This window comes from Aythya marila (genome assembly GCF_965140915.1).
Source record: "Aythya marila genome assembly, chromosome: 25".
Lineage (NCBI taxonomy): Eukaryota > Metazoa > Chordata > Aves > Anseriformes > Anatidae > Aythya > Aythya marila.
The window spans coordinates 659430-685804 of NC_139066.1; the positions used below are offsets into that span (position 1 = coordinate 659430).

Here is a 26375-nt window from a genome sequence, read left to right on the forward strand (position 1 = left end):
TCCAGCCATTCCCAAGAGCAGGAACAATGATGAATCAAAGCACTGTTCCCTTTCTTGGCCATCGTTTGCACATCATATTTAGAGAATTTTAGGACTGATGTCATGTGAGTCTTGCCCACCCCACTTCCAGCACTGGGGGCAGCCACACACTGTCCTGCTGTAACCCCAGGTGGGAAGTGACCACAGGGTGCCCAAAGCCCTGCCTGGCTGCAGGGAGCAGATAGAGGAGGAGCTCACAGGAGCCCCACAGGGCTGGCAGATGAACGTGGTTGTACCAGGTCCCTCCTGCTCCAGGTGGGCATGGTCCAGGCCTTCCTCCTTTGTAAACTTCATTGGTGCCCCTCCTGTGAGCGTACTGCTCGCCCCCATGGCACAGGGGACAGGCCCCGTGTAACTCCCACCCTGCCACGTGCTCCTCGTCCCGTCCGGAGCCATATCCCCAGGAGAAGCCGTGGTGTCCATAGGGGTGCTGTGTGTGCAGCATGGCCGTAAGGAGATGGATCCCCCCCCACTGTGCCCTCTCCCCTCAGGCTCAGGCACCATGCACAGACACCAGCTGTGGATTCTTTAATCTTGCACCATCCTCTACACTGAGGTTGCTCTTCCCACGTGGCAATATCCCCCTCCCCACGTTCCTCCCGTCCCTCCCAGCCTTACCGTGTGCTCTGCACCCTCCCCACAGGTGGCTGCACGAGGACAGCGCTGCCAGTAGGACCATGGCTTGCAGCTTCCCCTGGCAGGAAACAACTGAACAAGCCCACAGGTGAACCACACCACGAGGGACAGAGAACAGTGCAGTGAGCTCTACCTGGCACACCCAGCCCTTCACCCCTTGCATGGGCAGGATCTATCCCACCAGATGGAGCCCACAGGCTGGGCCAGCTGCACAGCACCAGGTCTGGGGGAGACACACGTCATTGCAAGGGGGTTCTGGGGCACCTTGCTCTGTTTTCAGCGCTGCCTCCCACCCTACTCTGCTTCCCCTTTTACCAGGGCACCATCCTGCTGCAAGCCCAGAAGACACATCTACAGGGGACAGGGGGACAGTGTGGCCCAGCCTGTGACTGCACCACCTTTCTGATGCCCCAAGAGGTTCTGTTCCTTTGCCTAATCACTGGACCCAGCTGTGTCCCCCGTGTGCCATGGACTGCCAGTCCCCTTGGTGGCCCCAGCACAGCATGGGAGCGGAGGGTGCTCAGTGCACTGGTCCCCCCGCTGATTTGCAGCCATCTCAGAGAAGACATCAACCATGGCTTTGCGGACAGTCTCTGTTAGCTCGGGGACATCCTTCAGGCTCAGGCCCTGGGTTTCTATCTTGGGGAGGACTTGGATGGTACATGTCCCTGGAGAGAGAGGGGAAAGGCCAAGGAGGCTGCTGGACAAACCCCCCAGGAGCAAGGTCTTCCCACCAGCATCCTCCACCACTGGCTGCCTGCCCACGTCTCCCAAAGACCTTCATCCCCCATCCCCACCACCAAATTTTCCCTCCAGCAGCAGGGCTTCTTCTTTTACACTTACCAGAGGTGAATTTCTTATCCTTGGAGCTGAAGAAGTCCCAGTACGGGGAGATCACAATGGGGAAAATGGGAACCTGCAGGAGACAGGGGGTCAGGGGTGTCCTCCATACAGACTCCAGCTCCTGCTGTGCCCTGGGCTTCAGCAGGTCCCTGCCACCTCCCTGGGCCCTGCAGACCCCAGAAGACCCTAATGTCCCCCATCCTCCTGCCCCAGGGTGTGTGCCTATCCCTCTCTGCCAAGGGTGGGTGGAAGAGAATAATTGCCTTACCTGAGCCTGCACAGCCAAGTGAAAAGCCCCACGCTTGAAGGGCAGCATGGATTTGTCCTGGTTCCTGGTGCCTTCAGGGAAAATCAGCACTCGGAGCTGCACAGGACAGGAAGGGATGTGAACATGGATCCCAGAGGTCCCCTGGCCCAGGACTGGTGCACCCCAATCCCCACTATGTTGGTGCCCCCCCATGCCTCCCACTGCACCCCCCTGTGTTTCTCCTCCTCAACTGCCTCCGCTGCCTGTCCCCTCACATTTTCACGCCGTATGGTCTTGGCCGTCTGTGAGATGACACCGATGGCATCTCCCCTCTTGTGGCGGTCAATGAAGATGATGCCACTGAGCCAGCAGGCCCACCCCACGGTGCCCATGTACATGAGCTCCTTCTTGGCGATGGGCACGCAGCGGTCGGGGATCACTTCCACCATGCCTGGAGGAGAGATGGGAGAAGAAACGATCAGTCCCTGCCTGGTAGCTCCCATGACCAACCAAGCTGTGGCTGCAGTGACCCAACATCATCCTCACTTCTTGCAGCCCTGAGCTCCAGCCCCACCAGCTTTTCTACCCCACACCTCCTGTACAAATCCTGGTGCTGGCCTCACTGGAACACCCCGGCACGAGCCTGGTCCAGCCCTGCAGAACCCCAAAGGCTGCCCAGGCAGCGATGAGTCCCTCCTCTCCTCTGCACTTACCCATGAGGTCAAGGGAAGCTTGGTGGTTGCAAACTATCACATAGGGCTCCTCGGTATTCAGATGCTCGGAGCCCCACACCTGCATCTTGATGCCGTACAAGTGCTTGAGGGGCCGGATCGCAGCACGCAGGAGCCTAGGGCAGAGGAACACGTGTGGGGAGCAGATCAACACAGACAGGGGCTGCTGGATTTCTTCCAGCCCTTCACAGTCACTCAAGAGCAAGGTGCAAGACGGATCAGCTAGAGCTGGTCCATACGAGCAAATAGCGTGTCCCAAGGTGGGTCTGTGCCCAGTCTCAGCAATCCTGTGTGGTGGTTTTCTCTTGTAAGCACATCTGTAGCCATCCCCAAGGTGAGAGCAGTCGCTGCCTCAGTAGTAGGAAGTGTGGCTTTGAGCCACAAAGAGTTGCCACCATGAGCAGGTGGGAGAAATAACAAGGTTCTTGGAGGGCTGATGTCCAGGGAAGGTGAAAAAGTGAGATGGGAAGGGGTAGGATGGGATGGGAATGCCTGCAGCCACAGTGTGAATCATCGCATCCCAGAGGACAACGGCCTCTGGCTGGGTGAGCCTTACCATGAGGCTCCAGCACGTGCACCGTGGGCAGGAACCCCAGCCCCACGCTCACAGCTTGCATGGCCACTGCCTCCTGTGGGTGGTGGGTCACAGCGAGATGTGCCAAGCAATGGCTGGGGGAGCACTGCAGGGAACAGCCTGGGGACAGAGAGGTCAGCAGGGCTGCTGCTGGGGAACAGCCACTGGGCAGCACTGCTAGCACCACACGTGGAGGTGGAGGAGGCTTTGCCAAGAGCAGAGAAAAAAAGGCAGGAAACAACTCAGCTTTGTTCATTAGAGCAACTCAGAATAGCTTCAGGGGTCCTGCAGCATCAGGAAGGGATGGAAGTTTCTCATCCACATGGATGGACAGGAAACAAGGAAGAGCAGTGTCACCAGAAAGGGTTGGACAGGAAGGGTGACACCAGGATGGCAATGCTGATGAAGGGTGACAGTCAGTATGAGAACAACAAGAAGAGTGAAGGGACAATGGGGCAATGGGAATTGCAACACCCAAGGAGAAGATAAAGCCTGGTACGCTCTCATTCCAACAGTGTTGAAATGGGGCACTTTCTAACCCATAGCATGGAGAGCATCCATGCCAGGGACCTCACATCTATCAGTGACTGTTCCCAGAGAACCCACAGGGGACAGGGCAGTCAGGAGGAGCTGGGGACCAGGCAGGCAGGAGAAGAGATCTGGGAGGAGTGAGGAGGCAGGGGAAATTCATGGGGAAATTCACAGTGCCTGGTAGAGCCGTTGTGCCAGAGGACTGAGCTTTTGGGAGACCTGGGCACGGCAATCCCTGTGCCTGTGGAGAAGCAAAACACTTGTGGCAATGCCCCAAAGCCAGGATTAATGACAGGATACTGCTCCAAGCTGGAGGCTTTGTGATTTGGAGGCTGAAGAGGAGGCAGAGCAGGGCGTGCTGCTCTGGTGGAGGACGGCTGTGAGGTGTCAGTGGGACAAGGTAAGGCACTGGTGACTCATGGCTGCATCATGCCGAGGAGTTCCTCTAAGCCAGAAGCTTTTGCCCCAGTGCTCAAAGCACCTCAGGACATGTGCGTGTGTGCACAGCATTTCCGCACAGACAGGATGAGAGAGAGAGGCTGCACAAGGGGACTGATAACATCAAACGTCTGACCACACTGCTGCCGAGGGCCCCAAATCTCTCAGCACCCACACTCAAGCTTGCCAGATTGCACAGCCTCAGACATCTTGCACTCTGACACAATTACATCCCTTCTGGTATGCTATCATTCCCAGGAATCCAGCACCAGGATTGCAACACCCTTGGAAGCAGACAAACCTTCCTCTCGTGCTCAGAGATGCTATCGCAGCTGCCACCACCCCCAGCTCAGCCGAGCCTCCCCTCTGCTGTGGGGCAGCACCGGCACAGCTCACCGGCACGTGGCAGCGCTGTGCCAGAGCTGATGGCACTGAGGAATCCCACAGTCCCTCTGCCAAAGCACAGTCCCCTGAACACGACGTGGCTGCACTGCCAAAGAGGCAGGCATGGGTATGTGCTTGTATCCTGCTAATGACAGCACTTTGAACCCTTGCCAGCCTCCCCATCTGATGGCCCAATGCTGCAATGGCCAAAAAGGATCCCTTGTAAACGATTTCATCCTCTGGGGACCAGCTAGTCCAAAGCCAGGTGGCCACCCCATTGCAGTGTAACCATCCCTTGCCTTGGCCAGCACCCCTCCACCACACCACAAGATGCAGATGCACCCTTCCTTGCCGCAGGGATGTGGCCACAGCTCTCACCGTGGCTCCAGGGCTTGACTCAGCCTCACTGCACAGACACACCGCATAGTCCCGGCTCTGGGTACAGCCTGGGAAGGAAAAAGCAGGTCCACAAGACCTCCAAACTCCTCTATCACTGCCAAGCCCCAGATGTCACAGCGGTGAAAGAACAACCCCAAGCCATACTCACTTCATATTCTCCACGGAGCGTCCCCGAAGAGCTGCCAAGGGGGAGAGGAGAGTGGCCATGGCCACAACCCAGCAGTTAAAGAAGGCCACCTTGCAGAAGTAGTTGAAGGCGGCATTGTGCTGGTAAAGCAGCAGGGCAGCGAACAGGAGGAGGAGCAGCAGCCCCTGGAGCAAGACAGCCTCCATCGTGCTGCCTGGGCACGAGGGTGCTGGAGAGCTTAGCCTGTGTCCCCAGGAGCTGGGGAGGAGGACAGGGCTGCCAGGAGCACGGCAGGAGACACCTGGGTATCAACAGAGCCGCATGTGGGTGTGTGGGGCTGGTCCCGGGAAAGGAGTTGTGTGCTGCTCGCCCTGTGCAGAGGCTTGAGTATGGACTGGCAGAGGTGGGAGGCAGGCTCACCAGCCGAGGGTGGAGAGCGGAGGTGAGTCAACACCATAGACCCTGGGTCACCCACGGAGTCACAGCTGGGATGTGCCTATTGCAATGCTTCCAACTTGATGCAATCAGCACTGCTGCTTATTACAGTGCTCACGCTGGGGGCACCTCCTGGGGTCACGGGAACCCCTGATATCCTCCTGATAGCAGGAGCAGCTCTGGTCCATACCCATCACCCCAGCGAGGCTGGCCGCAGTTCCCCAGCACCATCAGGACCCACACTGCAGATTATGAGGCCGCTGGAGCATACCTGGCTGCTCCCCGCGCAGGCTGGCCAGCCCCCGCCCCAGCTGGCAGCCAGGGGCCACGTTGCGTTAGGTGTTTATGGCAGTGCAGTCAGCGTGCACAGGAGTGTAATTAGCCTCTCCTCCTGCTCACTTGCTGTCACACCAGGCATGTAAGATTCAAGCCCATTCCTGGGCTGCGGAAGTCTGGAAACTGGTCTTGCTTTTCAAAAGCAGCGTTCTGACATAGCAAAACTGACTGGCTTGGTGTCAGCCAGCTCAGCCACCAGCATCTCTTATGTGGGGCCTCACAGCCCCACTGCTCCATCCGTGCACTGCTGCCCACACCCCTTGGTTCCTCCAGCCCTTGGGTCAGAGGGCTCTGCTCGTGCCTTCCCATAACAACCCCAGCACCGCATCTCCTGGGTCACACCCAGTGGCTCCAACCCTTTTCTGACATGACGTACCTTCTACAAAACCATCCTGCTCCACTCCCACAGCAGCTGCTTCCACCCACACCTTCTCTCCACCTCCAGTGGCATGGGAACAAGCAGATGCCTTCCTGCTCCTGGCCGTGCCATGCCCCCTGTGCCGTCAGCTAGAAGTGCCCCAAGACGGTCTCCTTCTCTCCTGATCTACGCAGTCAGTCTTGTAGTATCTTGGGGTACTGCCACCCGAGGGAGATGTGCCTTCATGCCCAACCCAACACAGCTCCTCCACTCCACGCTGGGGCCAACCTTGCTAGCATCTCCCACAGCTTCAGCAGGAGCCAGGCCGAGCCTTGCTGCAGAGGAAGATCCACCTGTGGCAGAGCATAGCTCAGTCCTGGGCAGGGGGAACATGAGCTCTCCCTTCCATAGGGACCCCAAAATAGAGACAGGGCAGTCCTTATTGCCCAGTAGGGGCAGAAGGAGGGGATTTCAGGGTCAACTGCCTGGACACCATTTTTCTGCATGCTCTCAGCTCCACGTAACTCCCAGCCCTAGCGTCTCCTACTAGGAGCTAAGGCAGAGCCTCCTGATAACCGGGCTGTAATGCTTCTGGCTGCGTGGAACTCCACAGCCCTCATCAGAACCCCATAGTCCCACCAGCCCACCCACCCTGGTGGCATCAGAGCAGAGCTGTGAACCCTGCAGCAGGGCTGGGGAGGTGGCAGAGGCAGGGACCAGCTCCTAGCACCCATAAAATGCCTGAACACACTCCCCTCACCTTTTTACCCAAACGGGGGGGGGAATCAAGCCCTGGGGAACCCCACAGTCACTCAAACAGGAGCCCTCTACAGGATGGATCCCTTACTGCGATCAGCACTGGGCCAGCACTGTGTGGAACAGCGTGGAGCTGTGGAACTGTGTGTTCCCATTGCAGGAACAGCACTTGGCCATATCCAGCCCTGCCCGTGCTGTGCTCGGCCAGGAGCATCAGGCACTGGTATTCCCCCTCCTTTGGGTGCCAGAGGCTCTCAGCCCCCCCTCACCCCTGCTGCTTGGAGGAAGCCCTATGCTCAGGCACAGAGCCAGCAGCCTGGGTAATTACAGATGCTTAATTAGTGACAGCAGGGAGCTTTCTTAACAAAGCAAATTAATTACAGGCAATGTGCTGCATTGGGAGCTGAAGGGACACCTGGGCTGGCACAACCCCACCCCACCGATGCCAGCATGTCCCACAGGGACAGAGCATGGTGCTGAGCACCGCAGGGCCCTCGTGGCTTGGCAAGGTCACATTGTCCATCTGGGATTGGGATTTCACTGATGAACTGGAGCTTGTCCCTCTTAAGCAGTCACCTGGGTTTGGTGATGGGCTTCGTGACACCCAGTGCCTTGAGGTGGCTCACGGGGAGGAGGACAACATGCCTGGCAAAATGCACTATTTTGATGCATTTTGCTGCGCACGTTGTCCTCCTCCCCGTGGGCCACCCCAAAACTGTCAGTACCATAGGGCAACCACTCTCAGCACACACACGGTCTTCTGGCCAGGGATGTGCAGGAGAAGCCACCTCAGGGTGCAGGGACCTCACTGCCGCTGCTCCAGCATGTCGTAGTACTCTGCAAAGAGAAAGCAGGGCCTGGAGGGCGTGTGAGGGCTTGCACGGAGGGAGGGAGCAGGAAGGGCTCAGCCCTCGTCGGGACATGTGGGAAGGTTGATGTATGCCTGGGGACATCTCCCATTGAAGGTAGGTGCTATGGGGAGAAGTTGTCCTCACCTGATGATGGCGGGACATTGGCTCCTACAGTCCCTGTGGCGCTGGGGGGAGGAGGAGGTGGCACTGCACTGGTGAAAAGGACAAAGAACAGGAGTAAATGCCAGCCCTCCGTGTCCCATCTGGTGCCGGAAATGCTGTCACACCAGGGGCTGCAGGACACGTACGCACAAAGCAGCACCCTTACTACTCACGGCTCCCCATCCTCTGCTGCTGTGTCCTGGTAGCGCACGACCGGTGGTCCCCCAGCCCCAGCCAGGACCGGCCATGTGAGGATGGAAGTGGGACCGGCGTAGGGGACATAGTGGTGGTGGAAAACCACGGCCTCCTCTTCCTCTCCAGTCTGCAAAGGCACCATGAGTGGCTGTGGGGAGGAACGAAAGGCAAAGAGATGCTGGGCTGATCTCAGCAGCTGTCTTCCTTGGGCTCCCCAAGACAGGATCAGAGTCACAGAGCAATTGAGATTGGGATCTCAGGAGGCCAATCTCTCCAGCCCCTGCTCCAGCTGGGGTTCCCAGGGCAAGGTCCCGGCGGCTTCTGGAGGTCTCCCAGGAGGAGCCCCCGCAGCCTCTCCTGTGCCAGCTCCACCACCGCCAGGGCACAGAAGCGCTTCCCGGTGGTCAGAGGGCACCTCCCGGGCCCCGCTTCGTGCCCGGTGCCCCTGGGCCCGGCTCCGTCCTCCCCGCAGGGATTTACGGGCACAGCCAGGATCCCCGCAGCCTCCCCTCCAGGCCGAGCAGCCCCAGCTCCCGCAGCCTCTCCTCCCAGAGGAGCTGCTCCGGTCCCCCCACCTTCGTGGCCCTCTCCTGGGCTCTCTGCAGCCTGCCTGGCCTCTCTGGTGCCAGGGGCCTAGCAGCAGTCCCAGCACTGTGCGGGCAGCCCCAGCAGCGAGGAGCAGAGGGGCAGGATCTCCTCCTTCTGCCTGCAGGCAATCCCTCACCTGGTTCAGCTCGGGCCACCACCAGCCTTCCTCACTGTAGGGCCCGCTGCTAGATCCTGCTCAGCTTGGGGCCCCCCAGGCCTCTCAGGGCCTTTCCTGCAGAGCTGTTTCCCAAGGGGTGCCACCACAGCAATTCTCCTGCCTGATCTCCATGAGGTTCCACATGAAGAAACAATACAGGGGCATTGCAACCTGAGATAGGACCCCAAAATGCTGCCCATGGCATCTGAGCATTGAGCAGCCACATGCAGGGTCCAGTCTCCCACAGTATAGTGAATTGGTGGGGACTGGGAGGATGTGCATGAAAGATGCCAGCTAGCAGTGAGCAAGGCAGCTGCCTGCATCCCACCAAGAAAGCAGCATTTGTTTCCCCGCACGGAGATTAAATGTTTCATATAATTTTGGTTCGAGATGGACTTTTAAATGAATGCCCTTGCAGAGCTGTTCTGCCTAATGAGCAGTGCTCAGCCTTTCTGCTCAGCCCAGCCCAGCCCTGCACCCTGCCCACGTCTGGCAGACCTCAGTTCTTCCCAGCTGCACTAAATCCCTTCCAAGCAGCCTGATATGATCCATGCTGGGGGTCAAACCAGCCCAAAGAGCCCCAGACCCTCCAGGAGCTGCAGAGGGCTGTGAACATCCAGCAGCTGCACTTCATGCTGCTATGAAATGGGACCCAGGTGCTATCCATCCTCCTTGCCCCATACCTGGGCAGCAGCTGGAGATGGCCCGAACCCGAAGGACGTCAATGCCGACACGGCCAGACTGTTCATCAGCACCTGGTGCATTTGGGAGTTTTGAATCATCATCAACTCGATTAAATCTGCCAGAGAGGAAGGGGCTCTGCGTCAGAGAGGGATTAGAGCGAAGGCATGGGAAACACAGCCGCCGGCTGAGCGGTGTGGATGCAGCCCCCAAAGGGTCCCTACTGGGATGGGGTGGCACCACAGCTTGTCCCTATGCCAAGTATCAGGAACCAAGCCAGACTGCCCCACGCCCCAATTTGGAAGGCCTACATGGCATTTAAAAATTATTTTGCTTGGATAAAGCTTTAAAATAGACATAGTTAAGCCTTTCCTTATTTGCAAATGTGATTAAACATCTGGTCTGGCTTGACGAAGGCTGTTCACAAAAGGTGATTAGCGGTGCTGGAGGCGGCAGACTTTCCGCCCATTCGGAGGAGAATTGCTGCGGTCCTGGCAGTGCTCAGGACTTGGCAAATCCTTCCTTGGCACCGGGGCAACAGTGCCAGGGAGCCAGGCAGTGGGCATGGTGCAGTGCGTGGGGGCTTGGAGCTCAGAGACCCCCAGGGACTCATAGTCCCCATAGGGACTGATGCCACCTCCAGTCCCAGAGCAAGTACCTATTGAGCAGGGCTCAGACCCAGGTGGCCATGCACATACATGTCAGCATCTGAGTCCCCTTGGCTGGATGCCTGAGGCTTTAAAACATCCCCATTAAAACATTGACACATCCCCAATGAAACATCACCGTTTGCTGCAGGCATGAAGTTCCCCTGCAAGGTGCCTGCAAACCTGCTGGAGGATGATCTCCAAGACCCTGCTTTGTGCATGAGCTTCCCACACCAATTTGGAGCATGCCCTTTCCTCCATGTATTTTTAGACAGCTCAGCCTTCCCCCTCCCCACAGCATGTCTTTGGTCATAATTTGTCCCAGCAGCTAAAAATCCCTCTGGAGCTGATATAAAATAATAATAATAATAATAATAATAATAATAATAATAATAATAATAATAATAATAATAATAATAATAATAATAATAATAATAATAATAATAATAATAAATCCCCCAGGAACATCCCAGTGTTTTCAAAGCCAGCCCTGACTTCAAGTTTGGTAAAACCACCAAAAATTGCATCCTGTAGGGCAAAGACACCGTCAAGTAAAGGTGTGGCCAGCCCTATGAGGTTGCAGCCCTACCCCCTGCCCCCCCAGGTGTCACTCATCCTAAAGAGGCTGAAAAAAAATAAAAGGATGAAATTAAGATGGTTTTAACATGGGACTATGGTCACATGGGCCTGTGGTCACACACCTTCCCGCAGGTGCGGGGCTCTGGTGGGCAGGGCTAGAGTTCCAGGAAGCTGCTGGAGGATCACCACCGGCTGCTGGGACACCGGCACAGCACCGTGGGGACATGGCACAGGCGGCAGCTGAAAGGCAGAAGGGGAAAGAAAGCCCTGGGCATGGAGGGTCTTGGAGGAGGGGGCGGCTTGCACTGACCCCCCTTTTTCCAGGGGTGCAGTCCTGCAAGCATGGCACATCCCCAGCCCTGGGGAAATGTCCCCGTGGTGCAGTGAGCACTTTGCTTTTTGCAGGGGACATTTGTATCTCACAAATAAATAAATATATATATATATACATATATATATATATATATATATATATATATAAACAAATAAAATAACAAAACCAGCATTGCTGCTCCAGACCCCACTGCCTACCTAAAACCACCACCCCATTCCCTCTCCTCCCACCCCAGCCCATTTTCCCCACCACACCCTTGCAAACCCTGACTACCCCCTTTGCCCAGAGGCAGAGCTGCTCTGCAAGGCTTACCCCATGTGGGATGATGTAGGTCCTGGCCGCCAGGTCCCCCCAGACCCCCTTGGGGTCCCCTGCTGCGCCGACCTCCATGGCTCAACCAAGCAGCACTGCAGCCAGCAGCTCCAGCTTGTTGCTATAGCTGCTGGGGCCAAACAAAGCCTCAAGCAGGTTTGGCAGCCACAGCAGCGTCCCCACACTGCTTTTCCCCACTGTGCATCCCCTGGACACCCCCCACCACCAAAGGGGTGGGACAGAGGTGTTTTGTGCTCCCCACCCCACACCCCATGGTGTTTCTGGGCCTGCAGGACAATTGTCCCCGCAGCAAACTAGGGTTGTGGGTTCATTCAAGCTCTGTATACTGGTCCTAGTGGCTGGGGAGCACTGGTCCCAGTGGCAGGGCTGCTCAGCCCCATTGCATTCTCACCAGCAGCATCTCACAGCTTCGGGCATATGCTTTTGGAAGCTTTCCTAAAAACCCAGGTCCCACAGCCCCGTGGTCTCCATCAGTGCCGGCCATCGTGGGAGGTGGGAGATGGCTCTGCTCCTGTCTGCTCCCTGGGTGGGAGGCAGGAAAAAGCCAACAGGAGAACACAGACGGGGAGTCTGGTGGGATGCAGTCACCTGTCAGAGCAGCTCTGACTGCCTGGCTTGCTCTCAGCATGCCACCCCTTTGTTTGGGACGTATTGAAAGGTCCTGTCAAACGCTGGCAGAAAGCAGCTGGAGGGGCTGGAGGCAGCTGCAAAGCAGCAGCGTGTCCCTGCAGGGCTGAGTTGTCGCCTGCATCAGGGACTCAGGCTGGAGGAGCAAACACAGCCAGGTTTCTACATGGGAACACTGGGAGATGGGTCTGGCCAATGCCTGGGAAAGGCTCAGCTCTGCAGGGCTCGGCAGTGCCTGCCATCGGATGCAGCGCCCTGCCAGCACGCCGCAGCTGTGTGGTCTCTGTGGATGGAGGACCTTCCACTCCATGGGATGTCCCTTGGTCCTCAGACGCAGTGTGCCCCCATGCATGACCAAGGCACAGTGCTGCTGGGGACATCAGTCAGGTGCCACCGCAGATCTGGTCCCCATGGACCACTTCCCTCTTCTGCAGTGACCAGCCACAGCACACCCCCACACCCCTGCCCCATGCTGACTTGGCATGCAAACCCATTGCAAGGAAATTTTCTCCCCAAATGGCCCAACCTCCAACTGTCCTCAGATATCTTTCCTCTACCTCCGAAAGCTCTGGGACTGCTCTTCTGGGTGATTATTTCATCAATATAAAACCCAAAGTTCCCTCTGTCCCTAGCATATAGGTCTGTGAACATTTCCCAGGAATCCAGCCTGGAGCAAGCCCTGCTCATGAAGAAGGAACAGATCTCAACAAAACCTCCTGTCCTGCCCCAAAAGAGCACCAAGTCACCTCCAGATGGGCAGGAGCACCCACTCTGAGGTCAACTGCCTTAGCCCAAGCCCTTGGCTCTAGCCAGCCTATTTTCTGCTTCATTACATTTTGCTCCATGCTGCTAATTTCTCTAGGCCCCTCTGGATTATTTCACTGCCTTTTGCTATAGCTCCCAAATTCACATTATTTGCACATTTAATTACCGTGCTGATTGCCCCTTGCTTCTGGCAGAGCCTGGTGTTTTCTGAGCAGAGCCTGGGTATCCGCCTTGTCAGTGCTAATATTGTTCTCATCTGTAGGAAGGACTCGAGCATTGGAGCAAAGAGCTGAGCCATTTGCAGCACAAGAATTTCTGCCGTGGTCGGACGTGGTGTGAATGTTCTCAGACCTCCCTGGGGCAGGTTGAGTCCCTTTGGGGGTCTTATTGACTGCTCTTTGTCCACAAGTGTGGGTCTGGTGCAGCACCGCAGGGCAGGGCAGAGGCTGGGGCTCGGCTCTGGGTAGGCCAATGCTCATCTGCAGCCAGTCCATGCAGCATGTCCCTTTTTAAGTCCCCCAGCACATCTGTCATGAAGAGAGGAGGTCTGAGCATCGGTGGCAGCAGGAGATGCAGGCACCCACGCCTGCCAGCCCGGCTCTGTGTCTTTAAAGCGCAGCACCATAGAATTAGGGCTGCAGGGATCGGCGCTGGGGCAGGAGCGCTCATGGCCATGTGCGTGATTCTAAAGTTCTGGTGGTGGACACCTCTGTCCCCAGTAAGAGCCACCCGGATGAAGCCTACCCCTAGGCTGAGACGTGTGCCACAAGACACACTTGAGGATGCTCAGTGGATGTTTTTATTAGCAGCTCTCTTTCTGGCAGCTCCCAAGCCCTTCTTGTACTGTGAATCTGAATTTCTTGTTCTGGAAAGCCAAACCAAAATCTTCACCCTAATTAAAGCCCGAGGACAGGACTTCAACCCCATACCCTGCTTGCGGAGGGGGGGGGTTCCACTAGCAGTGCCCCTGCTGTGAGAAACGTCTCAAATAATTTTCTTCAGACAGGATCTTCTGTGAAGCTATTTTATTCACGATTGCAATGATGGGCGTCCTGTCAATCAGGAGAGCATTTTAGTAAACAAAGCCGAACTTTTTATTCCATATTACCCGATGCCTGATCACCTCCCCTGTTTCCTCATTGGCTGAGTACTACAGGTTCACAAGCTACTCGACACTCCTCTATACCATATACGTACAATATTTTTTTTCAACCCTTTAGTTTCTCCTTTCTTATGTTTTGAGAACTTGTGTTCTTTGTTTTACTGTTCTCACACTGCTCATCCTGTTTTTCTCAAACTTCTACCTTATTTTAGAACAGTGAGGCTTTCTACTGTCCACTTATCTACTTAGCATTTCTCCTTATTATGACTACACAACTACCTTGGTATACAGAAAAGTAATTCTCTACTGCAAAAACACAACTTTGTTTCTCACACTGCTGCTGGGTGCAAGCAGAGAAAGATGCTGCACCAGGCATCTGGAGCAAAAGCAATGCAATCCAGCCCCTCTGGGATGCCCAATGCTCTCGGCATGAATCTTTGCTCACAAAGCAAGCAATGAAAGCACCACAGCTTCAACAAGCTTTGGTGAACCAGCCGAGCAGAGGAACATGGAGAGCCAGGCCATGACGGATGGCACCACGCTGGGAGCGGTGCTGTGCCGTGCCTGGATGGGCTGCACTCCCCTACAGCCCAGCAGCAATAACTGGGGTGACTGGGGAGGGCGGCCAGCATGCAGCTCGTCTGTCATTCCGTGCCCAAATCGCAGCTGGGGCAATCCCCCAACATGAGGAAACAGCAGGCAGCAGCCTTCCCTAGGACTCATGGAAGACAAAGGAAGCCAGATGGAGGCAATGCATCCTCCCCTGTGCACTGGGCATCTAAACCACCCGACCAAAACTCGGTTTGTCACTGCACATCAGGACAAATCAAGGACATGCAGTGAGGGCTCAGCAGGGGCTGTCCCCTGTGCTCCGTGCCACATCCTCACATGCACCTCTTGGGGCTGCTCTGCAGGTCCGGGAGCATGACTGGGTGGAAAGATCTCACTTTGAATCCCAGTTACGAAAAAATAACGTTTTCCTTTCCAGGAGGTCTTGTTCTGAGGTCTCTTCCAAGCCACCATCCAGCCACTCTGGTCTCACGCAGCACCATCACTGGTTGGTTCCTTCCAGAGCCCAAAATGAGCACGAGGCTGTTGGCAATGGCAGGGGAGGGGGCTGCTTGGGGAGGGGAAGGGCAATGCACAGCCCTCAGCACGCAGCAAGGGTGCTCTGCAGCCCCCCCCAAACCTCAGCTGCTCCTTCCCGCCCTGCAGACCAAAGCAGCCACCTCCAAAACTTGTCTGCTCCCATCCAGTGACAAGCCCTGGTGACATTGCCACCAGATGGCACCAAATAAACCAGCCTTGTGGGGACACGCGTGGCTTGGGGCCACCACGACCAGCAGGCACAGCCTGCCTTCACCCTGCTCCCTCGCCCCCATCTCCACCAGCACAGCCTGGGATTATTTGCACCAGTTATAATTTTATTTGATTAAAGCAGTGTCTGACAAGGCAACCTCCCACTGCTTGTTTACGTGCTGATGGAAAATTAAATGATTAAAATTGGGTGTTTGCATTTTGCTGTAAACTATTAGAAGGTAATGAGTCTGGCCGCGTCCCGGAGGCTTTTTGTGTCAATATAACTGCAGGCTCAGACTTTGCTGCTCTGTGCCTGTGAGAGGAGTGTCGGTCACTCCTAATAATGTTGTACAAGTGGTTTTAAATATTAAGAGCCCATTTCCTTTATTTGCATTTTAGGGGTATTCAAATTACATAGCAGTTATTTGAAAGACAAGGTGAATTATTCCACTAAAGCTTTTCCTGAACCCGCTTGCCATTCCCCCCAGTCCTTCCCCAGCACAAAGGACAGCACAGCTCCCCTAGCCCCCTGCCTTGCTCTAAGAGCACTAAGAATTGTGAAGTTTGGGTCAAAATTCCATGTGCTAAAGGGGTTGGTGCTTTGCAGCATGGGGCTGAGATGTAGATATACATGTACAGCCATGGAGAAGTGCCCAGGGCATGGCTGGCAGGGATGCTGCGCTGGGCATTTTGTGCCACCCACTCTGCTCTGTACCCAGCATCCTGGTTGCACCCAAGCACCAAGATCATGAGCTCAGCGCAGATTAAAACCCTCCGTTTTGCACTTTGCTGGGGTTTCATGCAGATTTCTGGAATCCAAGGACTTTGAGCATGCTTGGATGGGGCAGAGTTAAGTTTATCCTACAGAGCCAGCCACACACCCATCTTCTAGTCCTTTCCGGCCTTTTCCCCATTCTAGAAAGGGGATCAGAGGTGTCCCAGCCCATGCAGGTGAGCAGGCAGGATGGGCAGCTGCCCACAGAGCCTCCCATGCACGCAGGGCTTGAAGGAGCATCCCTGCACCCTGTGCATGCACCCATCCAGGTATGCAAAAGCGTGTCAGGGCATGTGTTTGCACATGAGAGTGTGCACCAACCCAGCACCACGACATCCCCGCAGGGCTACTCTAGCACCAGACAGAGCTGGCTGGGGAGCAGCGTGCCCCTCAGCACGCCCCCTGCACCCCACCCTGGATCAGTCCTGTCTGCACCCCCACTTCCCAAAGCCTTTGGACATCGGGTTTCCAGCTCAGCTGCATCCAAAGCGCAGGCAAGAGGACTCCGCGGCCCCCCCAGTGCATGCCCCTGGGCACAGCTGGAGGGGGTCCCAGGGCTCCAAGGGGTGCAGATAAGAGGGTGCAGGGGACCGGGCCATGGCAGTGCCAGGCTGGGTGTCCCCCCCATGCTGCTCCTGGCAGCCAGCCCTGTGCGTGGGGAGGGGGAGCAGAGGGTGGAGCCTGCACACGGCCAGACCCGGGAGCTGTGACATTCAGTCCGGCAGAGAGAAGGAGCCGTGGGCGCTGGGCAGAGCTGGGGGGACACTGGGAGCAGGTCAGGGCCACCTTCGGGGACCAAGCACCCCCTGAGGGAAAGTGGCTTGAAGGGACCTGGGTACAGGACAGGGCTGGGAAGGAGCAGGGAGAGCAGGGGCACCCCTGGGAGCTGGGGTCCCCCCAGTGCTCAGGGCCATGCAGAAGGACCTGGGCTGGCCCCAGCCCCTTGGGGACTGAGCTGGGACACCCACAGACCGGGCAGCACGGGGCTGTCTCCAGCCATGGGGTGCCCGTGGCAGCTCCCCGGCTCCTGCACGCTGCTGCTCCTGCTGCTCGCACTCCCGATGCTTTGGGTAAGTGTCCCCAGGGAGGACGGGGATGGGGAGGTCAGGGGGGCAGTGAGAGTGGCGGGCCCCTGCCTGTGATGACCACCTCGGGGCCCACCAGCCCGGGGGAGCGGAGCACCCACAGTCCTGGTGGGGTGGGTGACCCCACGGGGTCAGGTGTCCCCAGCGTGTTCCTGTCCCCATCCACATCCCTCCCACTACCTGTTCCCATCCCAGCCAGCTGGCAGTGGGGACACCAAGCTGCACCTGCTTTCACAGGAGCTTCGGGGGGAGGGTTTGCTGAAAGGCAGCAGGGACAGGCAGGGAGGGAGGTGACAATGGCAGCACCCTGAGGCTGTGACACCAGGTCCACCAGCAAAGCTCAGGATGGAATGAGATGGTCCAGGGCACCCCCAAGGAGGAAAACCCCGTGTGTCCTGCAGGGTGGCTCCCAGTAACACCATGCTCCCCAAGGACTTTGGGTGACTTGGGGGCCAGTGGAGGGGAAAAGAAAGCAGAAAGGAAGGGAACAGAAAGCGAAAAGAAAGGGAAAAGAAAGATAAAAGAAAGGGAAAAGAAAGAGAAAAGAAAGGGAAAGGAAGGGGAAACGAAAGGGGTGGAAGAGGAAAGGAAAGGAAAGGAAAGGAAAGGAAAGGAAAGGAAAGGAAAGGAAAGGAAAGGAAAGGAAAGGAAAGGAAAGGAAAGGAAAGGAAAGGAAAGGAAAGGAAAGGAAAGGAAAGGAAAGGAAAGGAAAGGAAAGGAAAGGAAAGAGAGAAGAGAAGAGAAGAGAAGAGAAGAGAAGAGAAGAGAAGAGAAGAGAAGAAAAGAAAAGAAAAGAAAAGAAAAGAAAAGAAAAGAAAAGAAAAGAAAAGAAAAGAAAAGAAAAGAAAAGAAAAAAGAAAAGAAAAGAAAAGAAAAGAAAAGAAAAGAAAAGAAAAGAAAAGAAAAGAAAAGAAAAGAAAAGAAAAGAAAAAGAAAGAGAAAGGTGTCAGAGGGTGCTTTGGGGCTTTATTAGGAGAGTGATGGCATCAGCTCATTTCTCACATGGGGAAACTGGGGCACGGCGCAGGGTTGGCTCTGAAGGGAGCACAGTCCCGTACCTGCTGTGGTGCTCCAAAGTCCTGTGAGCTTTCTCAGTGTTTAGCACAATGGCCACCGCCAAAATGCATTTTGCAGGCCAGGAATTTCCTTGCATATTTTGCATTCAGCAGCAAAAGGAAACGAAACTTCCTGGAGGAGGTGAAGGGGCTGCAAGAAGCAGCCTGGACAGGGCAGGGAGGACAGGGCTTTAATTCCCATTTGGTCCATTTGCCCATCCTCATGCATCCCCTGCATTTTTGGGAGCCACAGGGTGTGCTTTTCACTGTCTCATCACTTCTGCTAACAAAACCAAAACCTTGAAGGAGGAGGGCAGGGGAAGGATTAGCCATGCCTGAATAGGTGTTTTTTTAAATCTTTAATTACATGGTTCTCTTGCATCTGTCCTGCTGATGGGGTCAGCCCCTCTCTTTTTAAAGCCTCTGCACGGCGTGTGCATCTGGGCAGAGCGGTGCCCTTAAGCATCACTTGCTTTTGGAGGGAATTAGAAATAATTGCGGCGGTTCTTTATGATGTTTACAAGTCAAACAGTAGAAAGCTAAGGAAATGTCAGGGTCTGAAAGCACAGCTACGTAGATAGGCTCTCCTGGGGCTGGCTGCAGTAGAAATAGTGAATATCAGCTGGTTTCCTTCCTAGTCAGGCTTTTTAATGCCCGGCGTCCTGCCGTCTGTGCGTTCCCTCCCCAAGGTGCGAGCAACGCATCCCGACTGCTCTGTCGTCCTCTATTTCCAAGAGCAAGAGTCTGAGTGCTTGGAGATTATCAAGAGTGAAAGCCGAAATCCAGCCGCCCCCACCGCCCACGGGCAGCAAGGTGAGCGCAGCCCTCCCCACACGCAAGCACATTTTCCTAGGGACAAAGGGGAGGATGTGCTATGGGGGGCTTTGGATGAGAGTCTATGGTAGAGGGGTTGCAGCGTCCTTGGAGAACCCCTAAATGTGCTGCTGCAGGGAAATGGGGGCTGAGATGGCACCTGGGGGGGTACGGGTGGGCAGGGAGCTGCAAACAGCCACAGGGGCTGAGGCCACCCACATTGCATATGGCACATGCAATAAAAGGATGGCATAGTTCTGCCCCAAACAGATCGTCCTGCCCTGGATCTGCCCCAGACCGAAGTACAGGCATTGGGCATGGGCACCGCAGAGTCCTGGTCCCTGCCACAAGCATCGCACAGCACGGCGCCCCTTCTTGCCTTGCTAATTCAGTTAGTTTCAGTGCAAAACATGTTTTGAGCAACTTAATTTTTACATATCCGGGACTTTTAAACTGATTAACTAATTGAAGAAAGAAAAAAAAAATAAGAAAGAAAAAAAGGAAAAAAAATAAAGTGCTGCTTTTGTACATTACTTTTTTTTTAACTGCATTTCAATTTCCATCCAAGAGCAGCTTGGCTCAAATTCTGGATAAAAATTATCACCTAGTGAATAAGAAATGCGTCATTCAATGGATCTCATCTAATACAAATGTAAAAATGAAGCATCTCAATAAATGCATGTTAAGGTGCATAATTGCTTAAGTAACTGTGCAGAGATATAACGTATCCTCCTGCTTAGCAGGGAAAAGCCAAGTTGATTGGAAAAGGTCCATTGTGCAGCCCAGATCGTGCCAGCCAAGGAGAAAGAATCGCACTCTAGGAAAATAACCAAGAGGCACAATTAATTAAATTCAGTGTTTAATACCAAGTTTCCTGCTTGGCTGCAGCCTCCACTGCCCACCTGAACTGAATTTATCCCTTCCCTTTGCTTGTTGGTGCCACCATGGGGAGTGTCCTGCTGAGAGCTGGCATAAAGTGCTGGGGGGATGCTGTCCTGGGCATGGTAGCAATATAGCGAGGACCAGGACAGGGACCTGAAGCTTCAGCGTCATGCTGGGGAACCCAGCTTGAAACCTGATTAGAGATCACTTTTGCAGTGCTTTTTCTTCCACGTACGTGGTACTTGTGGTGTTCACTGCAGTGAGGTATTTGGAAAGAAACCACCACCCAGCAAGGCTTCTGCAGATCTCCAGATGCCAGTCGGAGCAGCACAAAATAGGGCACCGACCCTGGCACAGCCGCATACAATTAACCAGTGGAAATGCTGAGCTGCAACTTCCCATCAAACGGCATTTTGATGGAAAAAGCTCCTTTCTGCCAAATCAAGAAGAACACCATGAGGATAGTGTTTTGCTCAGGGAAGTTTCAAAATCTGATGAACTATGGTGCTTTGGGGCAAGCCAAACCACAGCCGTGCGCTTTGGCTGGTGGCAGCCTGGGGACAGCATGCGGAAGTGGTGGCTCCTGGGGACAGTGTGGGGACACCAAAGCCACAGCAACCTCCTGCAGGCATAGGCAGGTTTGCAGAGATTCGCTGCTGGTTTTTCTGCTCAGTTTTTTGCTCTGTCCCTGCAGAAGTTGCCTCCATCACCTCTTCTCCATGGGAACATTTTGCCCATTCTCCGCAGCGCTTAGAAATGCGGTGTTTTGATTTTGTGGTTTTTTTTGTTTGTTTGTTTGCTTGCTTGCTTGTTTTGTTTTGTTTGTTTGTTTGTTTTGTTTTGTTTTGTTTTGGATTCTGCAACAGCCCAGGCAAACAGAGTGGGAAGAGGGATTTAAACCTTTCCCCCTGATCCCAGCACCTTTATTCCCTGCAGAGCTCCTCTGGTTCCTGACCAGGCATCTCACAGCTCTCACCACTGCATACAGCAAAAGATGCCTTTATACAGTGGGGCAGACACATCCAGATGCTCTGCACCAACTCCTAAAAACAAAGCAACCCCTCTCAGCAACAGTCCCAGCAGATGACAAATGAAGACATACCTCAGTGCTGTAATGCCAGCCCTGCAAAGCCCTCCAAGCCTGGCCAGATACTCCCAGCCCACCTCGCTGAAATCAGAGAAAACTAATTAGATGTGTCTGAGTCCCCGTTCCCTGGCTGAGAATAGCTGTGGCTCCGGGTTAATAATGTGTATCTCCAAGGTTAATCACGTACGTGTGCAAGGAGGGGAGCTGTCCTGGACGTGTGTGTCTGTGTGTCTGTTAGCGCTGCAGCACTAATTCTTCAAGGCCCTGCATCTGCTCCACTGTGCTCCTTTCCAAAGTGATCTGAGAGTCATTTAAACCCTGGATTAGTGCTAAAGAGGGGAGCACAATGTGGCTTAGCTAATTATCCTCCAGCAAGTCTAGTGGTGCTTTCTCCTTTCTTCCTCCTTCCTCCCCTCTCTCTGCCTCATCCCCTCCTCTGTCCTGGCAACTTTTTTGCAAGTTCTTAGAGGAAGGAGCACTTCTGGTGGCCCTGCTGCTCCTGGTGTGATGAGAGCCTCCCCAAGGGCATCCCATATAGAAATGAGGCTTCTGACTCCTCCAGGACCCTCCAAATCCTCCCCTGTCGCATCCCCTTCACCAGACAGGACTTACAGGGGTGGCACTTTGCGCCCTCCTTGCAGTAGAAATTCAACTCAGGAAACCTGCATTATTTCAGGTGCCACCAGGGAGTTCCCAGCCCTTCCCTGCACCCCTTGGGTTGTTCCCAGAACTGGGATGCTCCCGGTTCCTGCCAGGTACAGCAAGATATGGTGACGGCCAGCCGGTCCCCGCTCTCCCATTACAGCCACGCCATGTTTTTGTGGGGCTGGGGGCTGTCACCTCCTCCCAGCACGTCCCCTGATCATCCCGTCCCTTTCCAGGCTGCCAGACAGCGTGGGACGGAGTAAGCTGCTGGCCAGCTGTGCCCGTTGGTCAATCCCAAGCCGTCGCCTGTCCTGACATCCTCCACGTCTTCAAGAAGTCCAAAGGTGCGGGGCTCTGAACCCAGCCCCAGATGCTCATCCCCACTCGCACGGATCCTGATGCCTCCCTAGCCCTTTCCTCCAGTCCCACAGCTCCTGTCCCTTCCTAAAACTCGATGCAAAACACAACCCAAGGAGGGGGGGTGGGTGAAAGCAGAGACACAGGGTGCTGCCACACCAGGGATATCCCCAAGCCCTCTCATCACCCAATGGATACTTTCCCTTTTGGGCAGAGCATTTGGGGGGCATTATCCTCCAGCCTGTGTGGCACTGGGCCAGTCCCCCAGCTGCTTGGTGCCCTCCTTTCCACATCTGCAGACTGGACTAATGCAGCTGACATGCTCAGTACTGCCCCGAGCCGCACTGGTGAAAAATATAGCACAGAATCATGATTATTTCAGGGCCAGAGCAGGTGCTGCTGCCATGGGAGCAGCTGCCTCCATCCATCTCGGAGGCAATGAAGTGCAAAGGAAAGCACCTGAATGGCAACCAGGTGCTCCCTTGGCTGGGTGTAATTGAAAAGGTGATGGAGGGTTGGTGAATTGCTTGCATTAGGGGAAAAATGAAGAAAAAAAAAGCTTAGGGGAAGCTTGATGAATGGAGAAGTCCCCATCCGCCCTTCCTTCCCTCCCACTGTGGGTAGTGACGCTGGTTTTTGTGCCCTGCCCTGCCAGCACAGCACTGATGGGATGTGCTCGTGCTCCTGTAGTGCCCACCACCCCCTGCTGCCAGTGCCACCACGCTGGTGGACGTCCTCATGGGAAGTGATTTAGGCACCATCCCAGAGTTCAAAGTGTGGGTGGACATTATGGGGGTGCTGGTGCAGAAGCCAGGGCTGGCATGAGGGGCAATGGTGCTCTTGTGAGGTCCTGTCCTGCCACTGCAGTGCTAATCCAGAGGAACTGCACCGAGGCAGGATGGAGCCTCCCCAGCCCACCCTACTACAACGCCTGCGAGCTGGAGGACATCAGGAGTGGCAACGACACTGAGGCCAAGGCAAGTGGGTCCCATGCTGTTGGGGTTATTTTGGTGGCCTCATCCTTGTCACCTGTGGGGATCAGAGCTTGTCTGCATGGTTGCAAAAGGCAAAGGATTCACCATCTCCCTGCCCATGGCAGATGAGACCCCCAGCCTGTGCCACCTCATTCGTTTGGTGCTTTCCCTTCCAGAAAGGCTACTTCGTCACCATGAAGGTGCTTTACACCTGCGGCTACTCCACATCCCTGGCAGCCCTGTTCCTGGCCATTGGCATATTCTCCTGCTTCAGGTAGGGCTCGACGCTGGCTGCTCTGTGAGCTGGACCTGGAGGCAAACCGTGAGCAGAGGATGGCTGCTCTCCACCTCTCCCCTCCCGGTGCTGCCAGCACCATCCCTGCACCACGGATGACCAGGGACAGACAGACATAAAACCCTCAGGCTGCCCTTTCTTCTCCTGCCTGGACACGGTGCATCTCTTCCACACATAGGAAGCTGCACTGCACCAGGAACTCCATCCACATCCACTTCTTCACCTCCTTCATCCTGCGTGGGGCTGCCGTGTTCATCAAGGATGCTGTCCTCTTCTCAGACGAGTCCGTTGACCACTGCACAATGTCAACGGTGAGGTGCTGAGCCTTGCACAGGCACTGCGTGTGCTGGTCTGGAGGGGTCTGGCTGCATTTGCAGCAGATTTAGCACTGCAAAGAGGGACACAGAGGCTGTGAGGATCTCTGGAAAAGACTCAGTGGACCCTGGGAGGTTCACAACAGCTTAGCTGGATGGGTCCTGTCTGTGAGAGAACATGTTCTTGCCCTCAAAGCCATCTCTGGTCTGTAGCTCTGCACAACCCCAACAGAGCTCATGTGCACACAAACCTTGCAGCTCCAGATGTGTAGGTTTGGGGTTGCCAATAAGAACAGAAAGGACACAGATATGACATCAAGGACACCCACAAAAACAGGTTTCTAAAGGTCCTACGATAACTGCATAGTCCATGGGCCAACCTGTGCGAGGTGCCAGGCTGGAGCATTGCAGCATCCCTGGGGCTGCACTAGAAGGGCACCACGGGTCTCCTTAAGCAGGCAGACGGGAGGCCAGCTGTCCCCTGTATCCTCGGGATGGGGTCTGCCTCCCAGCCAGCACCACTGAGCTTTTCTCCTCCCAATCCTCGCAGGTGAACTGCAAAGCAGCCATCGCCTTCTTCCAGTACTCGGTCCTGGCTAACTTCTACTGGCTGCTGGTGGAGGGCATGTACCTGCAGACCCTCCTGCTGCTCACCTTCACCTCCGACAAGAGTTACATCTGGTGGTACATCCTCATCGGCTGGGGTGAGTGTGCCCCCCCCAGCACATCTGCCCCTTCCAGTGAGGTCCCAGCAGTGCAGAACCAGGCAATCACTGATCCCAAGATCATCACTGATCCCCAGCCATCACCCAGATGGCTCCACTGGTACCAGACGTAGAGACTTCACAGCATCTGCTGCCCACCCATCCTGTATGTGATCGGGATGGGGCACAGGCAAATCCTTCCCACTCCCCTCCTGTATCTGGGGGCTGCAAACAGCCGTCCCAAGAGCCAGGTTGGGTGTAGGAGCTGGCAGGAGGGTGGCCAGGAGGTGACACACACACATACAGGTGCAGCACCATCAGTGGCCACCATCCCATTCTAAAACTTGAAGGAACCCTCCTACCACTTCCAGGGCCTCAGGCCTGGCTCTGACATAGGTTTGGAGGGACAAGGGATGGAAGGAAGGTGCCCAGAGCCCTGGAGTGATGCCACAACCCTGCCCGGGTCCTGTCCTTGCAGGTGTCCCCATGCTGACGGTGTGCGTGTGGGTGGCCACCAGGCTGCAGTACGACAACCATGGGTAAGTGCAGACACCCCTCTTCTTCCTCTGGGCCAGCTTGACCATGTGTCCCCTGCGCAAGTCCAAGGGGACAAACCTCTTGTGTGGGAGGCTCAGGAGGGGAGAACTGGGGCAGCAATTTATTTTAATGCTTGTTCTATTTTCTGGTGGGGCACAAAGACACCCATGCCAATGGGGTGAGGGGCTGGGACCTGGGCTAAAAGGGAGCGGGTGGGTTTGTTCTCCTCTCCCACAGCTGCTGGGATGACTACACCAGCCGGTTCTGGTGGGTGATCAAGGCTCCCATCCTCCTGGCCATATTTGTGAGTATGTCCCCACTGCAAGCATCCCAGGGGGCCTAGATGGATGCGGGGACCCAGCTGGGGCTCTGTGCAGATCCTGAGCCAAGGCTTCCATGGCAGGTGAACTTCCTCATCTTCCTCAACGTTACCAGGATGTTAGCACAGAAGATAAGGTCCCCAGACATCAGCAAAAACTATAAGCAGCAGTACATGTGGGTACATAGCTCAAGCAAAGGGCAGCTCCTCTCACCCTGCTATTCAGGAGGCCCCGGGGCTCCCCGAAGGAAGGACCATCCCCGGGGCCCCCGGGCTGCTGTGACCACCCACACAGCCCCACTCACGCCATCCCTCTCTGCAGGAGGCTGACCAAGTCCACGCTGCTCCTGATCCCCCTCTTCGGGGTGCACTATGTGGTGTTCGCGCTCTTCCCCGAACACATTGGCGTGGATGCCCGGTTGTACTTTGAGCTGGTCCTCGGCTCCTACCAGGTGCAGATGGGGGAGATGGGCAGGTGAAATCCCAAGGTACCCATTCCATCCCATCCCATCCCATCCCATCCCATCCCATCCCATCCCGTCCCATCCCATCCCATCCCATCCCATCCCATCACACCAGGAGCCCACAGGATGTGCTGCTGGGGCTTGCATTCAATCCCATACCTGTGCTGCCCTCAGTAAGAGGCACAGTGGGTGCTAAATGTAGGCAGCAGATGAGCATAGAGGGGTCTGGCCCCTTCTCTTGGGTGGAACATGTTCTTTCTGTGCTTTTCAGGGGTTCCTGGTCGCTCTGCTCTACTGCTTCCTGAACGGGGAGGTGAGTGTCACCCCCATGGCATGCACAGCACCCACCCCTGAGCACCACTGACTTGCACGTGGGCACACAGACACCCCCAGGGGCTCACTCCAATGTGCATCACATGTGTGCAGCCGTGCCTGTGTGCGCACATGGGCACACAGACAGGCACAGGGTCCCCTCTTTCTTGCACTCCGACTCCACCCTTGGTTGGGGTGCAGCTCCCACCCCTCTGCAGAGTGATGGTGGTGCCCCTGGAGCCAGCACCAGTCCATGCTGTCGCTTCAGGTCCAGGCTGAGATCAAGAGGAACTGGGGCAAGTGGCAGTCATCCATGGAGAGCAACGTCTTCAACCTGGCCACCCAAGACTTCACAGCATGACAAGGATGGCGTCTGGGGGGAAATTTCTCCCTGTGGATGGTGGTGGTGGTGCGGCTCCATGAGTACAGCCCCAAGAACCACAGTAAAAGGGGATTTGTAGGTTCTGGGTCTTGCGCCTTCAGAGGCTGATGTGAGCAGCCCATGGGGAAAGGCTCTGCCCACTTGGGTGCTGGTGTCTGTGGAGGCTTCTTACTGATACGTGCTGGGGTCTCACCTACCCAGAGCTCCACTTGCAATTCGCT

General features: G+C 55.5%; 3 protein-coding genes across 3 annotated transcripts; 1 reads left to right on the forward strand and 2 right to left on the reverse strand.

Moving 5' to 3' along the window:
• Positions 1 to 762: 762 nt before the first annotated feature.
• LOC309887207 (1-acyl-sn-glycerol-3-phosphate acyltransferase alpha-like) lies at positions 763 to 5155 on the reverse strand (the record flags this gene model as incomplete). The annotated part of the gene is made up of 6 exons (XM_082778750.1): positions 763 to 1343; positions 1519 to 1591; positions 1787 to 1882; positions 2041 to 2216; positions 2479 to 2612; positions 4971 to 5155. 6 exons carry the CDS (start codon positions 5153 to 5155, stop codon positions 1108 to 1110), a joined length of 900 nt encoding a protein of 299 aa, XP_082634876.1. The 3' UTR covers positions 763 to 1107.
• A 2484-nt stretch (positions 5156 to 7639) lies between these two features.
• Positions 7640 to 11418, reverse strand: PRR29 (proline rich 29; the record flags this gene model as incomplete). The annotated part of the gene is made up of 6 exons (XM_082778966.1): positions 7640 to 7671; positions 7830 to 7897; positions 8021 to 8190; positions 9471 to 9586; positions 10817 to 10934; positions 11341 to 11418. 6 exons carry the CDS (start codon positions 11416 to 11418, stop codon positions 7640 to 7642), a joined length of 582 nt encoding a protein of 193 aa, XP_082635092.1.
• Positions 11419 to 16915: 5497 nt separating this feature from the next.
• Positions 16916 to 26133, forward strand: LOC309887236 (vasoactive intestinal polypeptide receptor 1-like; the record flags this gene model as incomplete). The annotated part of the gene is made up of 13 exons (XM_082778794.1): positions 16916 to 16999; positions 18759 to 18882; positions 21733 to 21840; positions 22721 to 22830; positions 23004 to 23101; positions 23301 to 23433; positions 23987 to 24140; positions 24619 to 24679; positions 24915 to 24981; positions 25081 to 25172; positions 25319 to 25448; positions 25732 to 25773; positions 26041 to 26133. Exons 1-13 carry the CDS (start codon positions 16928 to 16930, stop codon positions 26131 to 26133), a joined length of 1284 nt encoding a protein of 427 aa, XP_082634920.1. The 5' UTR covers positions 16916 to 16927.
• Between the last annotated feature and the right edge of the window lie 242 nt (positions 26134 to 26375).